Genomic DNA, 13,262 nt, shown 5'->3' on the forward strand with positions numbered 1-13,262 from the left:
CTATACAGCAGTTCAGGGGAGTTTCACCACTGAAGCTTTCTACCTTTCCCAAAAGAGTTACTCCAACCTTTCAGTCACAGAACACCAGCAGCCATGATAGTAGAACAAATGAAGATGTCTAGTGCCTCAGGCTGCAAACAGTACTCATACAAGCATTCAAAAAAACCTCATATTTGAGTTCAAACTAACTGTGGCATGTAACCTAAGGTTTGAACAACCTTTGCCCAACAGGACTAGAAGGTGGCAAATACAATGCCAATTTTTGAAGAATCTTCCAAGGCCCACAGAGTGTATAAACCAGTAAACCTGATTTCTGTATCAGGCAAATTAATAGAAGTTATAAAGAACAACCAGCAGGCTCAAGAATATCATTCCAGAGCAGGAAATAATTTTGGTAGAAGGAAGCAGTACTTCAAATGCTTTAAAAAAGGTCCAAAGATCTTTAAAGACGAGAAACTATCATGGGATAAGAGGCAAGGTCCACCCAAATGAATGTCTGGTTCAAGGCTAGGAATAAATATTTCATTTTGACAAAGAAAGTAATCAGTGAAATCACCAAGGAATGTGTTTCCATTTATCTTTAGAAGCAACAAAGAGGGCAAACAGTTGCGGGGGGCAGTGTGAGATGACAGAAATTACTGAGGATAGTAAATAAAGGCAACTGAAGAATCACTGAAAGACCTCACAGTTGCTCTGAACTTAGTATGATAAATCATCAACTGAATTCAGTATCAATAAAAGCAAGGTAATCCACACAAAGGAAGTACAACCCAAACAAGAAAAAAAATACAGTGTGCTCCCAATTTGTTATGCTGCTCAGGAAGCACTAGAGTTGCTACACAACAGTTCTATGACATTTGCTCAACAACCAAGAGTGGACAAAAAAGAAAATAAATGGGACTTATGAAAGAAAGGAACACAGAACAAAAGCAGAAGTTATCATTATCTCAGCAGTAAATCAGGGCATCTTACCATTAATATCTGTTCATTTAAAAAAAGAAATTGGAACAAAAAAGGGAACAGTAAGCCAACAAGGATGTTTAAAGGTAAAAAACACTGCTTCCATACAATAACAGAATGTTAAGACACTTCAGTTGGGGAGTGAAAGGGCAGAACTGAGGTGACAGCATCAGAATCACACGCAGCTTGTGGAAGAACAGGAAATATTTCACCGTTTCTTACAGTTTTCTTACAGAACCTATGGAGCATCAAGTGACCTCAGGTCTAAACACAAAGTATGTTTTCATACAACAATCATTCAGTGCTATGGAACACAAGTTCAGTGAACTCAAAATGATCTGTCAAATTTATGGCAGGAAGCTATATGAAGAGTAAACATGCAGCCTTTGGCTTTGGGAGAAATTAAGCCACAGATTGCTAGGCAGGCACAATGAAGTAATATCAATGCACACTTAATCTGTGATATTTTCAAGTGTGAGATTCCACTAGTGTCAGAGGACTATGCGACCATCCATTAGATAGACTTGTGTTTTGATCCAATAAAAATTCTTACATTATGTGCAATACCATCTGAGATTCAATACCACATTTTTACAACACAGTGCTTGATTTTGTCTAGAGAGTAACAGTAATCAAAAGAAAGAAAATGGGAACGATTCAGGATGGATTTTTATGCTGGTGTTTAAAACATGCAGCAATTGCAAAAAAGTTCTAAATAATCAAGTAAACAAACGGTACATTAACTTTACGCATTGTTTTACAAAAATGTATTTATTCACAGGCTTTTTCTTAGCATATGTAAGATATCCAAATACTGCACTAAATAGATTATTAGTATAGGAATTTATCTGAAAAAAGTAAAAAGTCTTCAATGAAGACTGTTCTTCACGCATCAAATTTTTCAGAAGTACAGTCACACATGCTACGATTAAAAAGATGGTTTGACTCCATTTTACATGGATATAGACAAGTAACACTAATTAAAGAAGGATATAGTATTTCCTGCAAATCTGGGAAAACCCCTCTACTTCTCATTCAATGAGCGATTACTTTTACACTAAAGCACTGTTATAGAGTAGAAAAGAATGGGTGTCTATTGCATGGGATACCTGTTCTAGCTTAAGCTAAGGAGCGAACATCCCACCACAAGAATCAAGAGATGGACAGATCTTGTCAGAACACGAGCAATTGTACTGGGTCAGCGTACAGAGATGCAATTCCTCTGCGCATGGCTGGCAAGTAGAGACTGATGGTTCTCATACTGGGAAAAAAAAGGAAGCCCAGGGAATATCTACCATAAGAACTATTAATCCCTTGCCATCCTCCATGCTTAGTGGCCTTAACCTAGTAAGCTGTTTTTTATATAGAAGACATTCCCCTTCCAGGAATTTTTTGGGGCTAAGGGGCATAAGGTGTGGCAGAGAATGAGAGAAAGGCAAGAAATCAGAAGTGCAGTTAGTAATCAAGATACAAATGCACTATGGATTTAGGCTGTTGTAAAATTATAGTTTTTCTCACCTACTCCTTTCTAATAGTTAAAAATACCTGTTTTCCCCTTTTTATGACTACTGAGTACTGAACTCTAGTATTCATAAGCCTAGTAACACCATGTTTTGTCCATAAATGTACATGTTTAGCTTTGGTGTATGCATACATGAGTATGTAAAATTGGATTGCTTCTACTACCACTTCCTCCTACATATATTGCTTTACAGGCTCTGTGCTGACTTTCATCTGCTGTAGTTAAGCAGCCTGTTTCAGGACATTATAAAATCCTTAACTTGTATTATGGAAATGAGTCTTCTAGAGAAGTACAGTTGAAACAGTTTTCTCTCACATTCAAAAAATTATCACTCAAATGAAAAGCAAACAGTATTCTGGAACTGCTTCTCAATTCACTGGGTATATTGGTTCCATCAACCCCTCCAAAAGATGAAAACGATTCTTTCCATTTTCAGCGTTTCTTTTGTTACGTGTCACAGCTAACATGCCCTGAAATACAGAATGTACAGACTGGGCACTCAGAGAAATCTTCCTTTGCCAGAAAAAAAAAAATTCCAAATCAGACAAGAAAGATTTTAATCTGTATATTAATAGCAAAAGACACAAATGGCTGCTCTCGTTTCCCTTCTTTATTATTGAGGTTCTCTATTAGTAATCCAGAATATCAACATGCCTAAGCATGATAATGAGTTTTGATTGCCAGGTCAGAATTAAACACCCAACCCTACCCATGCGAATTCTTAAAGACCTGTTTGGGTGTGGTTTTAGTCAACATTTTCTGATTTCTACCTTCATTTATTAATGAAAGCCTCTTTATGCTACTACATAGTAATGTTCAAGTCATTCATGCTATCCTTTCAGAAGTCAGCAGAGTATGTTTAGGCAGCTGGCAGCTACAAGACAAACTCATCAAGCAATGACTTAGTATTCAACAATAACTTCCTATGGAAGCATTCCAAACTAGTCAGAAATTCATCAAGATTCATCAGTATTTAGCCCAAACAGAAGAGTTGTTCAGTAGTGCACAAAAGCATTACATAAAAATTCTTTCCTCCAGCACAGTATTTATCATGAATATCAACCTGCATCTATTACTCAGTTGTATTTATATAGAAAAGCTTTTCCAAGAATAGCTTCACAAGCTATAACATCCTATAGACAAATCTCTTTAGCAGACTTGTCTAATAAGCTTGTAGCAGCTTCAACCTGCTTAAACGAAATAATGAGACAGCTCTGAAATGCACAGAAGTCATTTGACACTACATTTGCAACCCTACTCAGGGAAAAAAACCCTGATGTTAACATCTCTACAGCATCCTAAGTGATCACTATTAAATATTTTTATATTTTAATACAGGTACAAGTAACTCACGTATTTTGCCTCGAACTTCTTGGCTAGCATTTCTACTTCATGCCGCTCACGTTGCTCATCATTAAATGGATCTTCTGAGTGAACAGATTTCTTCTGAAAAATGAAGTTAAATATTAATTCCTTAAGAAACAGAGTGCATCTAACAAAAAAACCTATTAAATGTCAAAAAACAATGTTCTGGTGACTAAGCAGTCAGAATTTATACTGAGTCCAAATACTTTATTCTCTAAAAATTAGTTTGACCTGTTCAATGATCATTCAGTTACCATTCTTCTAATGAGAACACAAACAGAAAAGTTGAGAAAGACTCAAATTTGTATTTTCCCAAGCATTCCACTACAACCTCAACTGAAAGCCTAAGCATAAGAGAACTGTGGCTATTTGAGGTTCAAAGAGAAAGAACTCCCTCTAAATACAACTCCTTTTCACTTCTGCTTCCACTGGTGCCTCTTATTGGTGCTGTGATCCTTCTACATACAATACACAAGATGTACCTGGTACACTAACCAGCAGGGAAGCAGCCAGAAGACTAAAAAGCTCAGTAAGATACAACCATAACTAATGTAACTCCTTTAACTCTTGTACTATTATTTTCTTCAGATAATTCCAGTAATCATAGCATGAGTTCTACAAGATTGTCACTATGGCAGCCACAAGCACAATACAGACTTAATACTCCAGCTGTACAAATAAGCAGGAAGTACCTCCTCTCCTTTTTTTTTTTTCTTTTGAGAAAGGTTTTCACTTGCATGAAGTCAATGAACAGTAATCAAGGGTATACATAGTGGGGTTTTTTTTTCAGTAAGGTATGACAGAAAACCAGGGCTGCCTTCTTTAAATTAGAGTTCACATAAAATACAGTAATTGTTGGAAGGGGGGAGATACTAGGATGCTAAAATATGACGGAACGGAGTTCCATTTTACAGAACTTTACTGATGGCAACTAACTTTACTGCACATGGATCACTCAATGAATAAATGAAGATTTACATTAGACTAAGACAGAATGAAAAGCAACATTAAGTTCAGAAAGGCAAGATCCTTCGTCCACAGTATGAAAAGCTAATGTATTAACTAAATGGTGACCCAATAATGACAAACTAGCTCAATAGTATCAAGACCAATGTAATGAGGAAGGTTAGCTGAGCAAAACTGTAAACACCACATCATTATCTTACCTTTTCTAAACTGAATACTTACAGAAAAATAGCTGTTATAATTAACCCTAAAACATAAGTTGCATACATATTTCCTGCAGGTGTAATTAAATATAAAATACTGCTCAATTCATGCAACACCATTTTCTCTACTTTTAGCTTGGTAAACCTATTCAAGATCTTCTGCTAGGTAAATGGGAGAGGGCTAATTGTGAAATGACACACAGGTGGGGCCAGAGGTCAAGCAAAATTTAGTACTTCAGTGTTAACTTGCCTCTCTCCAACAAACTCTCAAAGCTGCAGCTGACTATCACTTTGATTAGTTCAGCACTACTGGAATCTCAAATTCAAGGAAGTTTTAGTTTTGATGGTTTCTGAGGGCTCTGACAGATGGACAGCTCTCAGACTTTGCAGCAACTTTAAGACATTACTACTTCAGCACCTTTACAGCCTGCTTGACAGAGGCCAACTTGGGCTTCTGGCTCACCACTTTAAGTTCAATGCCACCAGCAGAAAAGGGAGCACACATTCAGTTCTGCCAGTTTAAGAGGCAAATAAACTCTTCAACCATGCCAACTTATTACTCACATCCAAAAACTTTACATAAATAATTACTACCAAAAGATGAACTCTACCAACAACCCAACCCTGTCACAGGACGTTCTCTTTATCAAGGCAAAAAAAGCAGGACAAGGACAGCACAAGTTTCTAACATAAAACATTTCCACTTGCTTTTGATTCAGGTTAGGAACCCAAATTTGGAATTAAAAAAAAAAATAGAAGTTGCACTCATCCTGTCAAATAAGTTTTGTGATTCTCTGCTGTTTCATTAAGAGACCTATTAAAGCAATGGTGCATGTGCTAGTCCTTGCCTTCCCAGAGCAGCCTGCCTCTGGAGAACCTTTCTCAGTTGCTCCAGTTCCAAGCAACACTACAATATAGAAAGACCAGCTCCTACTTTTGTCATGTTGACCTTTAATGGGAATAGTTATAAGGAAGTCAAGCAACTTCTTACAAGAAAGTAAGGAGTCAAGAACAGCTTTCAGAAAACCCAGTCAATCTTCACCCTGCAAAAACAGTTTGCATAGCTAAGTTTATATAAACTGCTCATTTTAAACTAAATCATTACTCAACCAACAGAAAAACTGGAAATCAAACTCCACTTAAAACCACAGCATCAACAGCCGACTAGCTACTACCTACTCAAAAAGAGCAAATCTCATAGATGCTGCAGAAAAGTGATAGAGGGCAGGCGTTTCTTGGTCAAGCTTGATTTTAACAAGATCATTTTCTCTGCTGCATTAACTGGCATAAATCACCATAGCTGTTCTACTCCACAAGCAGGACCAGTTTGCCTTTCACATTTTTTTTTCTATTTTAGGACTTTGAACAGGTTACATACCAGGGTAAAAGACAGACTTCTGTCATCCTAAGCCTTCTGCACTCTGCAGAGCAAATTCTCATCTTGTATTTGCTTTAACTATGAAGGAACCAGCATGCACTGATTTTATTGCTGGATAAAATGTGTTTCCCCTCTCTTTTCATGCTGATTGGTACAATATTTTAAGTCCTCCCTACCATATCAGAGTAGCTTTTCCAGCTTCTACCATACAGCAAGCAAGAGGTTAAACTGACAGGCCAAGTACACATCCGTTTTAAACAACAAAAAGTCCACAATCACTTTAAAAGTATCACAATTTATGACACTTTCATATAATCAGCTGGTTGCTCCACACAGTCCAGCAACAGGCAGGCCACTATGATTCACCCATTTCAGCGTGGACTCTACAGAGTACTCAAAAACATACACAATTTCTTATAAAGCATTTCTATTTTCTATCACTGTTTCCACCTTAAAAGCAGTCTCTGATCCCAACTGTACCAAAAGTCCCTTAAATCAACGTTCCCCCCCCCAGAAGGCACAGAATTTGTATCCAAAATGCACAAAAAAAGGCATTTTTTTCCCCAGTTATGTCATTAACATATTACCAACCTAGAAAAAAAAAGGCAGTTACGGAACTGTGAACTGCCAAAGGGAAAAGTCATCCTCCACATACCGAACCACTTCTCAACACCAACACAATTTTCACCTTCATACAGGAACTGCTCAGGAAGATGGCACTTCACAGAGCAGCATGCTTATGCTACACCAATTCAGGAGTCACAACTGGCACTGTTTGCCCACAACAGCTGTAGGGCAGGATGAACAGAAGGAACCTTTTAACTTGCATCAGAAGATCTCCAAGGGATTAAAATCAGAGTCGTTGATTTTACCCGTTTTCCACATCTGAACACAATCCAGCGTGCACATCCTCCCTACTACAGAACAAAAAGCAAGCAGCCTAAGTATAGTTACAGCATCATCATCACCTAGGAAGACTTTGGTTGGCAAAACAGAAGTTTTAACCATTCTTGAGTTTGTGCTGGATGTAAAAATCCAATGGTGGTATCACTGCTGGCATTTGAGGTTTGCTTTTATCACCAGAGCTATCACAACCTTCTCAGCAGTAGTTACTTCCTTGCCCCCTGCCCTTTCCAGTAAGATGTAAGCTTTCTCTAAAATTGTCTGTGTATTGGAATTAAGAAGAGCCACAACTATTTAAATCAAGTGCAACTTCACCAGGATCCTCAATTCACTGAGTGGCTGAAGTGTTACCAGCTTAAAGACACAGGTCTCCTTCCCAGTTGAACACCGGGTCCTGTTGACTGGGTAACGCTGCTTGCTCCCCTCAAGTTGTCTGCACAAGCTTTTCTCTATAAAAAACATAGTTCAAGTACCAAACTTTCTGGTTGGGAGGAACAGGAAAGTACTTTTTTCTTGAATGAAGTTCTCAACAGTTACAGGTGAGGTTATAGTTTCAATAACATTAACTCTCATTCATCCCTGCCCCCGCAAGACTGCAGAAACTCATCTCCAAGCCTGCTAACGCTCACTTCGCTGCTTCTCGAGGCGTGTACCAGAGCCGGCATAATAACTCTGCGTTTACCTGCATACAGCCCACAGACAATCCGTAAAACAGACCGGCACGGTAAGTTATTTCGTCCAGCTGCCGGAAAAAGCTCCCAGAAAGGGAGGCGGCAACACCACCGCTCCCCGGGCAGGCAAGGGGAGTGGAGGAGAGCTGGGGTGAGCGCGGCACAGGACGCTGGTGCTCCCCCGCCGCGGCTCGCAGCAAACGCCGGGAGCCCTCGGCCAGCTCAGGGGCGACAAGCGCGAAGCCTCCCCTGCCCGGCACGGGCACAGGCGCAGCCTCAGCACCAGGAGAGGCCCGGAGCGACGGCGAGGCCGCTGGACTTCCCCCCCAGGGCGCCGCCCCGCTGGGCCGGGACCACCCCCCGAGAAGCACGGGGCGACCGATAACGTTATCGGCAAGGCCGGGGACGCGGGCAGCCGCCCGCCGGGAGGAGGCGGAAGCGCGGCGGGCCCCGGCCCGGCGGGAGGGGAGGGGGAAGGGGAAGGGGAGGTCCCGTACCCGCGAGTCCCCGCACAGCAGCAGCTCCGGGTAGCTGAACTCCACGCAGCCCTCCTCGGTGGGGTCCTTCAGCACCACCTCCAGGCGGACCGTCTGGCGGAGCGGGAGCGCCTCCTGCGGCGGCGGCGGCTCCTGCCGGCTGCCCTGGCGCGGCGGCGGCGGCGGTAGCTGCGGCGGCGGCAGCGGCGGCGGCTCGGGCCGGGGGGGCTCCCGCTGCGGCTGCTGCTCGGGCCGGCCGGTGTCGCGGGGCGGCTCCAGACGGGCGGCGCTCTCGCGGGGCGGCGGCGGCAGCGGCGGCGGCGGCTCCGGCCGGGAGAGCTCGTGCGGCGGCTCCGGCGGCGCCAACAGCGGCGCCTCGCGGCCCGCCGGCGGCGGCTCCGGCTCGCGGCCCCCCGGCTCCCGCTCCAGCGCCGGGCTCTCGCCCTCGCGGCGCCTCACGGGTGACAGGCTAATGAACGGCACCCGGCGCGGCTCCGCCATCCTCCGCCGCCCCCCCCCCACCCACCCCCCGCCCGCCGTTCGCCGGCCCCCGCCTCACGCGTTCGGTGACACCGCTCTCCGCGCTCCCTCCCACCGGCTCCTCCTCCTCCCTTTCCCCTCCCCCCTCCGCCGCCCGGTCGGAGCTGCCCCCTACGTTCTCCTCGCCGCCTCCACCCCCGCCATCTTGGCGCCCCCCCACATAAATAGAAGCAGGCCCGCAGGCCGCGCAGGCGCGCCGCGCCGCCCCGCGTCGCTGTTGTTATTGCTCAGCTTCCCCCCGACGTCAGCGCGGCCGCCGGCGCCTACACGCCGCTGCCGCCGGCGCCCGCCCCCGGTTGCCTTGGCGATGTGCACGCTGCCTGCAGTCGCCGCCTTAAAGGGCCCGCGGCCCGCCGGGCCGACCGCCAGCCTCCCGGCCGCCCCGAGCCGCGCGGGGCGCCCCCGCCCTACCGCACATCGCCGCGGGGCAATGGCGGCCGCGCCACCGCCTCCGCCTCTTCCTCCGCCTCCTCCTCTCCCACCCCTTCACCTCGCGGCTGCCCGCGGGCGGCCGTTGGCGCCAGGGGAGCGGCCTCGGCGGGGATCCCCCCCCTCCCCTGAGGCGTGGCGCGGCCCCGCTAAGGCGGCAGGGGAGGAGGGGGCAGCCCCGGCCCAAGCTGCTTCGTGCTGAGAGGGCGGCGGGACCGGGGCTGCCCCCCGCCGCCAGCAGCGGGTGTTGACGGGGCTGTGCAACGCTGGTCCTCTCGGGGCAGCGTGGGATGGCCGCCGGGCCGCGGGCCTGCTGAGAGGGAGGTGCTCTGAGGCCTCTTGAGTTCAGCAGCCGTCGGTGGTCACCGGGAAAAAAAACACACCCCAAATCCTAAACGTGACCGAGAGTTCAGTTGTGGGGGAGACCGACCTTCTCCAGCCTGTAAGGGCGACGGTATAAGCGCATCGGTGGCATCGACACACCCTGTGTGCATCAGCCGAGAAGATCAGGGTTTGACAAAATTGCTCCATAAAGGTTTGAGGCCAGCCTGCTCCCGCAGAACAGCAGACGCTGCTCTGGCCGCCAGGCTGCCCTCTGAGGAAAGGCAGCTTCTCTGCGGCCATGCCTGGGCTATAGGGTACCAGTTCTGGTTGCAGGGAGCAGCTGTGGATTGTTGAGGAAGAGTTGTCCTCTAGACAGGGAACAGTGCAAGGGAGGCAGGGTATGAGCAGCAGCGAGACTTCATGAGCGAGAGCTGCCTGCCTGCAAGTGTTTTAGTCTGTCACCACCTACTTTGACAGACTGAGGGCTGGTCCTTCCAGATGGAGGTGTAAGTTTCAGGAAGCTATGAACATCTTCATGTGCATTGTATGCTCCAGCTTCCTTGGAGCAGAGAGAAAGGCGTCATAATTTTTTGCTCTTTTTTAGCCTCAGTAATACTAAGTAGGAAGGGTTCTGGTTTTTGGTTTTGTTTTTGTTTTTGTTTTTTTTTTGTTTTTTTTTAATGTACTCATGTTATGTAAAGCAAACCATTTACATATAGGTATTATTTTGGATAATTATAGCAAACCATTGTGTGCAGCACATTACTCCACTGCCCAAACTGCATTCATCATTGTGCCTGATGTTTTCCTCTCATTGCATGTGAAGTCTTTCGGCTTGACTGCTTACTTTCATCTAGACTCTAGAGAAGATCTGTGACACCAGAACGGTGTTATTGAAAGTCACGATTTCACTAACAGGGAATGGAGGACATTCCAGAATACCGCTTGCAGTGGGAAGTCAGTGGAATGACTGACCTGATCTGAGAAATGTAGGCAGTCTTCCTTCGAAGCTTGAAAGGCTTCGTTGAGCTTTCTAGTCAAAGGGACTTTTTTATCTTAAAACCTTGCACGTTTCATGTATGACTAGAAAGCTTGGTAGAGGTATTACTCAAATATGGTTTTTTTTTCGGTATCGTAATAAAATTACTTGGAAATCTCCCTTGTTCTCCTGTTTCATGCAGCTATCTGATAATGCACATAATAGGCAATGTGTTTCTGGAATCAAACTGAGTATCACTAGCTCCAGACCTGCAGATCCTGCCAAGAAAATTCTAGTTCTCATCAAAGTTTCTATATAGACTGTGTCATCAAACCTCGTGGTGGTGGAAAGGGGCCTTTCCTCAGGAAAAGAGCAATTTATTGCTCAGAAAACAGAAGTCTTACGTGTGGAAATCATGGGGTTTGCTGCAGCTCTGCTGAATGCTTGTTTTCAGTTACAAGATAGGAGACTAGACATTGAAATAAGTACAACAGGAACACAACATTTTTTGTTTGCAGGTAATACTTGCACATATCCGTGGAAAATGGTGAAGACAAGATGTGCATTTTAAGTATCCAGCCTAAAACCCAGTTCTGTCTTTCAGCATCTAAGACATGTATTCAGAAGGAACCAATGTAGGACAGGTACTCCACAAGAAAATGAATTTTGCAAGCATCTGAATTCAGTACTTTAAATTATCTTGGTTGTAGTGTAGATACACCTGGAAGCACAGCCTGGTCAGCTTTTCAACACGCTTTTTAAGTAGGAAAAACTCAATCTGGATAGGAATAACTCATCTGACCCGTAACAGGGTTACAGAGAAAAACAGAAGTCGTCCTTGGAAATAGTTTCAGGTAGCCATTTGTTCCAAGTTATGAGATTGCAGACTTCGATAGTAGAAGCAGCCTTTCACATCTAAGGTTTTTGTAGATATTTACTCATTTGTTTATATAGCCCCTCTTCCTCTCTCTTTTCTGGGAGTTTAATTAGACAAATAAACCCTCATATTTATTATATGTTATCTAACCTCTGAGCATCTTGGAGCACACATCTTTTTTTATGAGGCTCAACATTTGTTTATGCAACTAGACTAACAGTAGTTCTGAATCTTTGAATTTAAAGTGAAGTTACCAAAGACAACTTGCTCTGGATCCGAGTATCTGAACTAAAACAGAAAGAAACTTGTCAGCAGATCCAAGTGTAGCAGTTACTGACATACGTTATCATTACATTTGGTCTAAGATACTGGAAGCACTCTTAGGAAAGACTCCCAAGCAACAAACCAAAGCCACTAGATCTTAAGTTCTTCAGGAATTTAGTTTTGAATACACCAGAAGAGTTCCAGCCTTGTGCCATATTAAATGCTTTCAAAAGGAGTTAGATTTGTATTTTTCTATCATTGTTTATCTGTTCCGCTACCTGTTTTGTTCTTTGGCATTAAGCTTTGTCTCAGGTATTGCTTGTATGTTATATACTGTGCTGTGTTGTCAGTGGAGCACAAAATAAAATAAATTTTAAAAAAGTAATTAGATATGCTTTGCCAATTATTTTGCTTTCTCTCAGCATATGACCATGCTAAAATAGTCCAACATAGAATACAGATTCCTTCCTTTTGTATGTTATCTGAAGGACACTGAATAATGAAAGTGTCTCTTGAAAGAGACACATTAAGAGTTCTAAAAAATGTAACAACTGCAGAAGGAGAGTAATTCTGAGGTGAATTTGAAGCTGCTTTTTATTTCATTGGTGAAAGCCAGTATGAGCAGATCAAAGTGGATGCTCAGAACTACGAGTGCCACAGCCTCATCAGCGAGTGGAAGGTTCTTGAACTGACTTTGTTTCAAATACAGAAAATGACAGCAACAGCCCAGTAAGCTCCCAAAGGCCTCTGCCCTGGTGCAGGTGGGATCATCCTGCTCTGCCTTAGGATGGCTTCTCTGTCTGGCAGACAAGCCTCTAGCGCTCTCCCTTTTGGGCTGTTAGTGTTGGTTGTGTTAGAGTCAGAGCTGTAGCCTGTTTGGTTACAGACTAGTGCCAGCTGATCCCCCGGACCTAATGGAAGCTGCCGATCTGCCTGTACAGCTCCTCTGGGCTGGACAACTCCCAGCAGCAGGCCCAGGGTCCCACCAGAAGGCAGAGCTGTCCTTACGATCGGTTGTGGGAGCTTGCTTGCTGTTTCAAGGGCTGAATACTTTCCTTCCATGAGCTGTGAGGCTGTTGCCCTAGGATTGGAATGTGGCGGAAAACATGTTCTGCTGGCACCAATAATAAATTTCCCCAGTCGAGCTGAGGTGGCGTGGGATGGCAGTTGGTCTTCGGCTCTGCTTGAGGTGAGCACTGGGACATACACTGAGGTGGGAGCTGTATTGGTAGTCAGCTCATGCCTGTGCTGGTCAGATCTCAGACACTCAAAAGTCTCCAAGAGATACTTCTAACAGGTTTGGGCTTTGATTTTTTTATGAGAATGTCCTCATTTTCCATGGGTTGCTTCCTCGCTATATTCTTCTGGTATCTTGGTTTCTTATGGTCTAACCAGGCATCTTGTT

At 44.5% G+C, this 13,262-nt stretch overlaps 1 protein-coding gene across 1 annotated transcript in view; it reads right to left on the minus strand.

The window, feature by feature from the left end:
• Positions 1 to 8,945, minus strand: part of UBN2 (ubinuclein 2) — a 48,821-nt gene extending 39,876 nt beyond the window's left edge. Inside the window, exons 1-2 of the mRNA XM_086479989.1 lie at positions 8,466 to 8,945; positions 3,836 to 3,928 (exon numbers count right to left, since the gene is read on the minus strand). Of these exons, the coding sequence (XP_086336115.1) occupies positions 3,836 to 3,928; positions 8,466 to 8,945 (573 nt within the window). The remainder of the gene's footprint in view (positions 1 to 3,835; positions 3,929 to 8,465) is intronic.
• Positions 8,946 to 13,262: the final 4,317 nt, after the last annotated feature.

The sequence above is a fragment of the Leptosomus discolor genome, chromosome 1, assembly GCF_034619465.1.
Source record: "Leptosomus discolor isolate bLepDis1 chromosome 1, bLepDis1.hap2, whole genome shotgun sequence".
NCBI classification, from domain to species: Eukaryota; Metazoa; Chordata; class Aves; order Leptosomiformes; family Leptosomidae; genus Leptosomus; species Leptosomus discolor.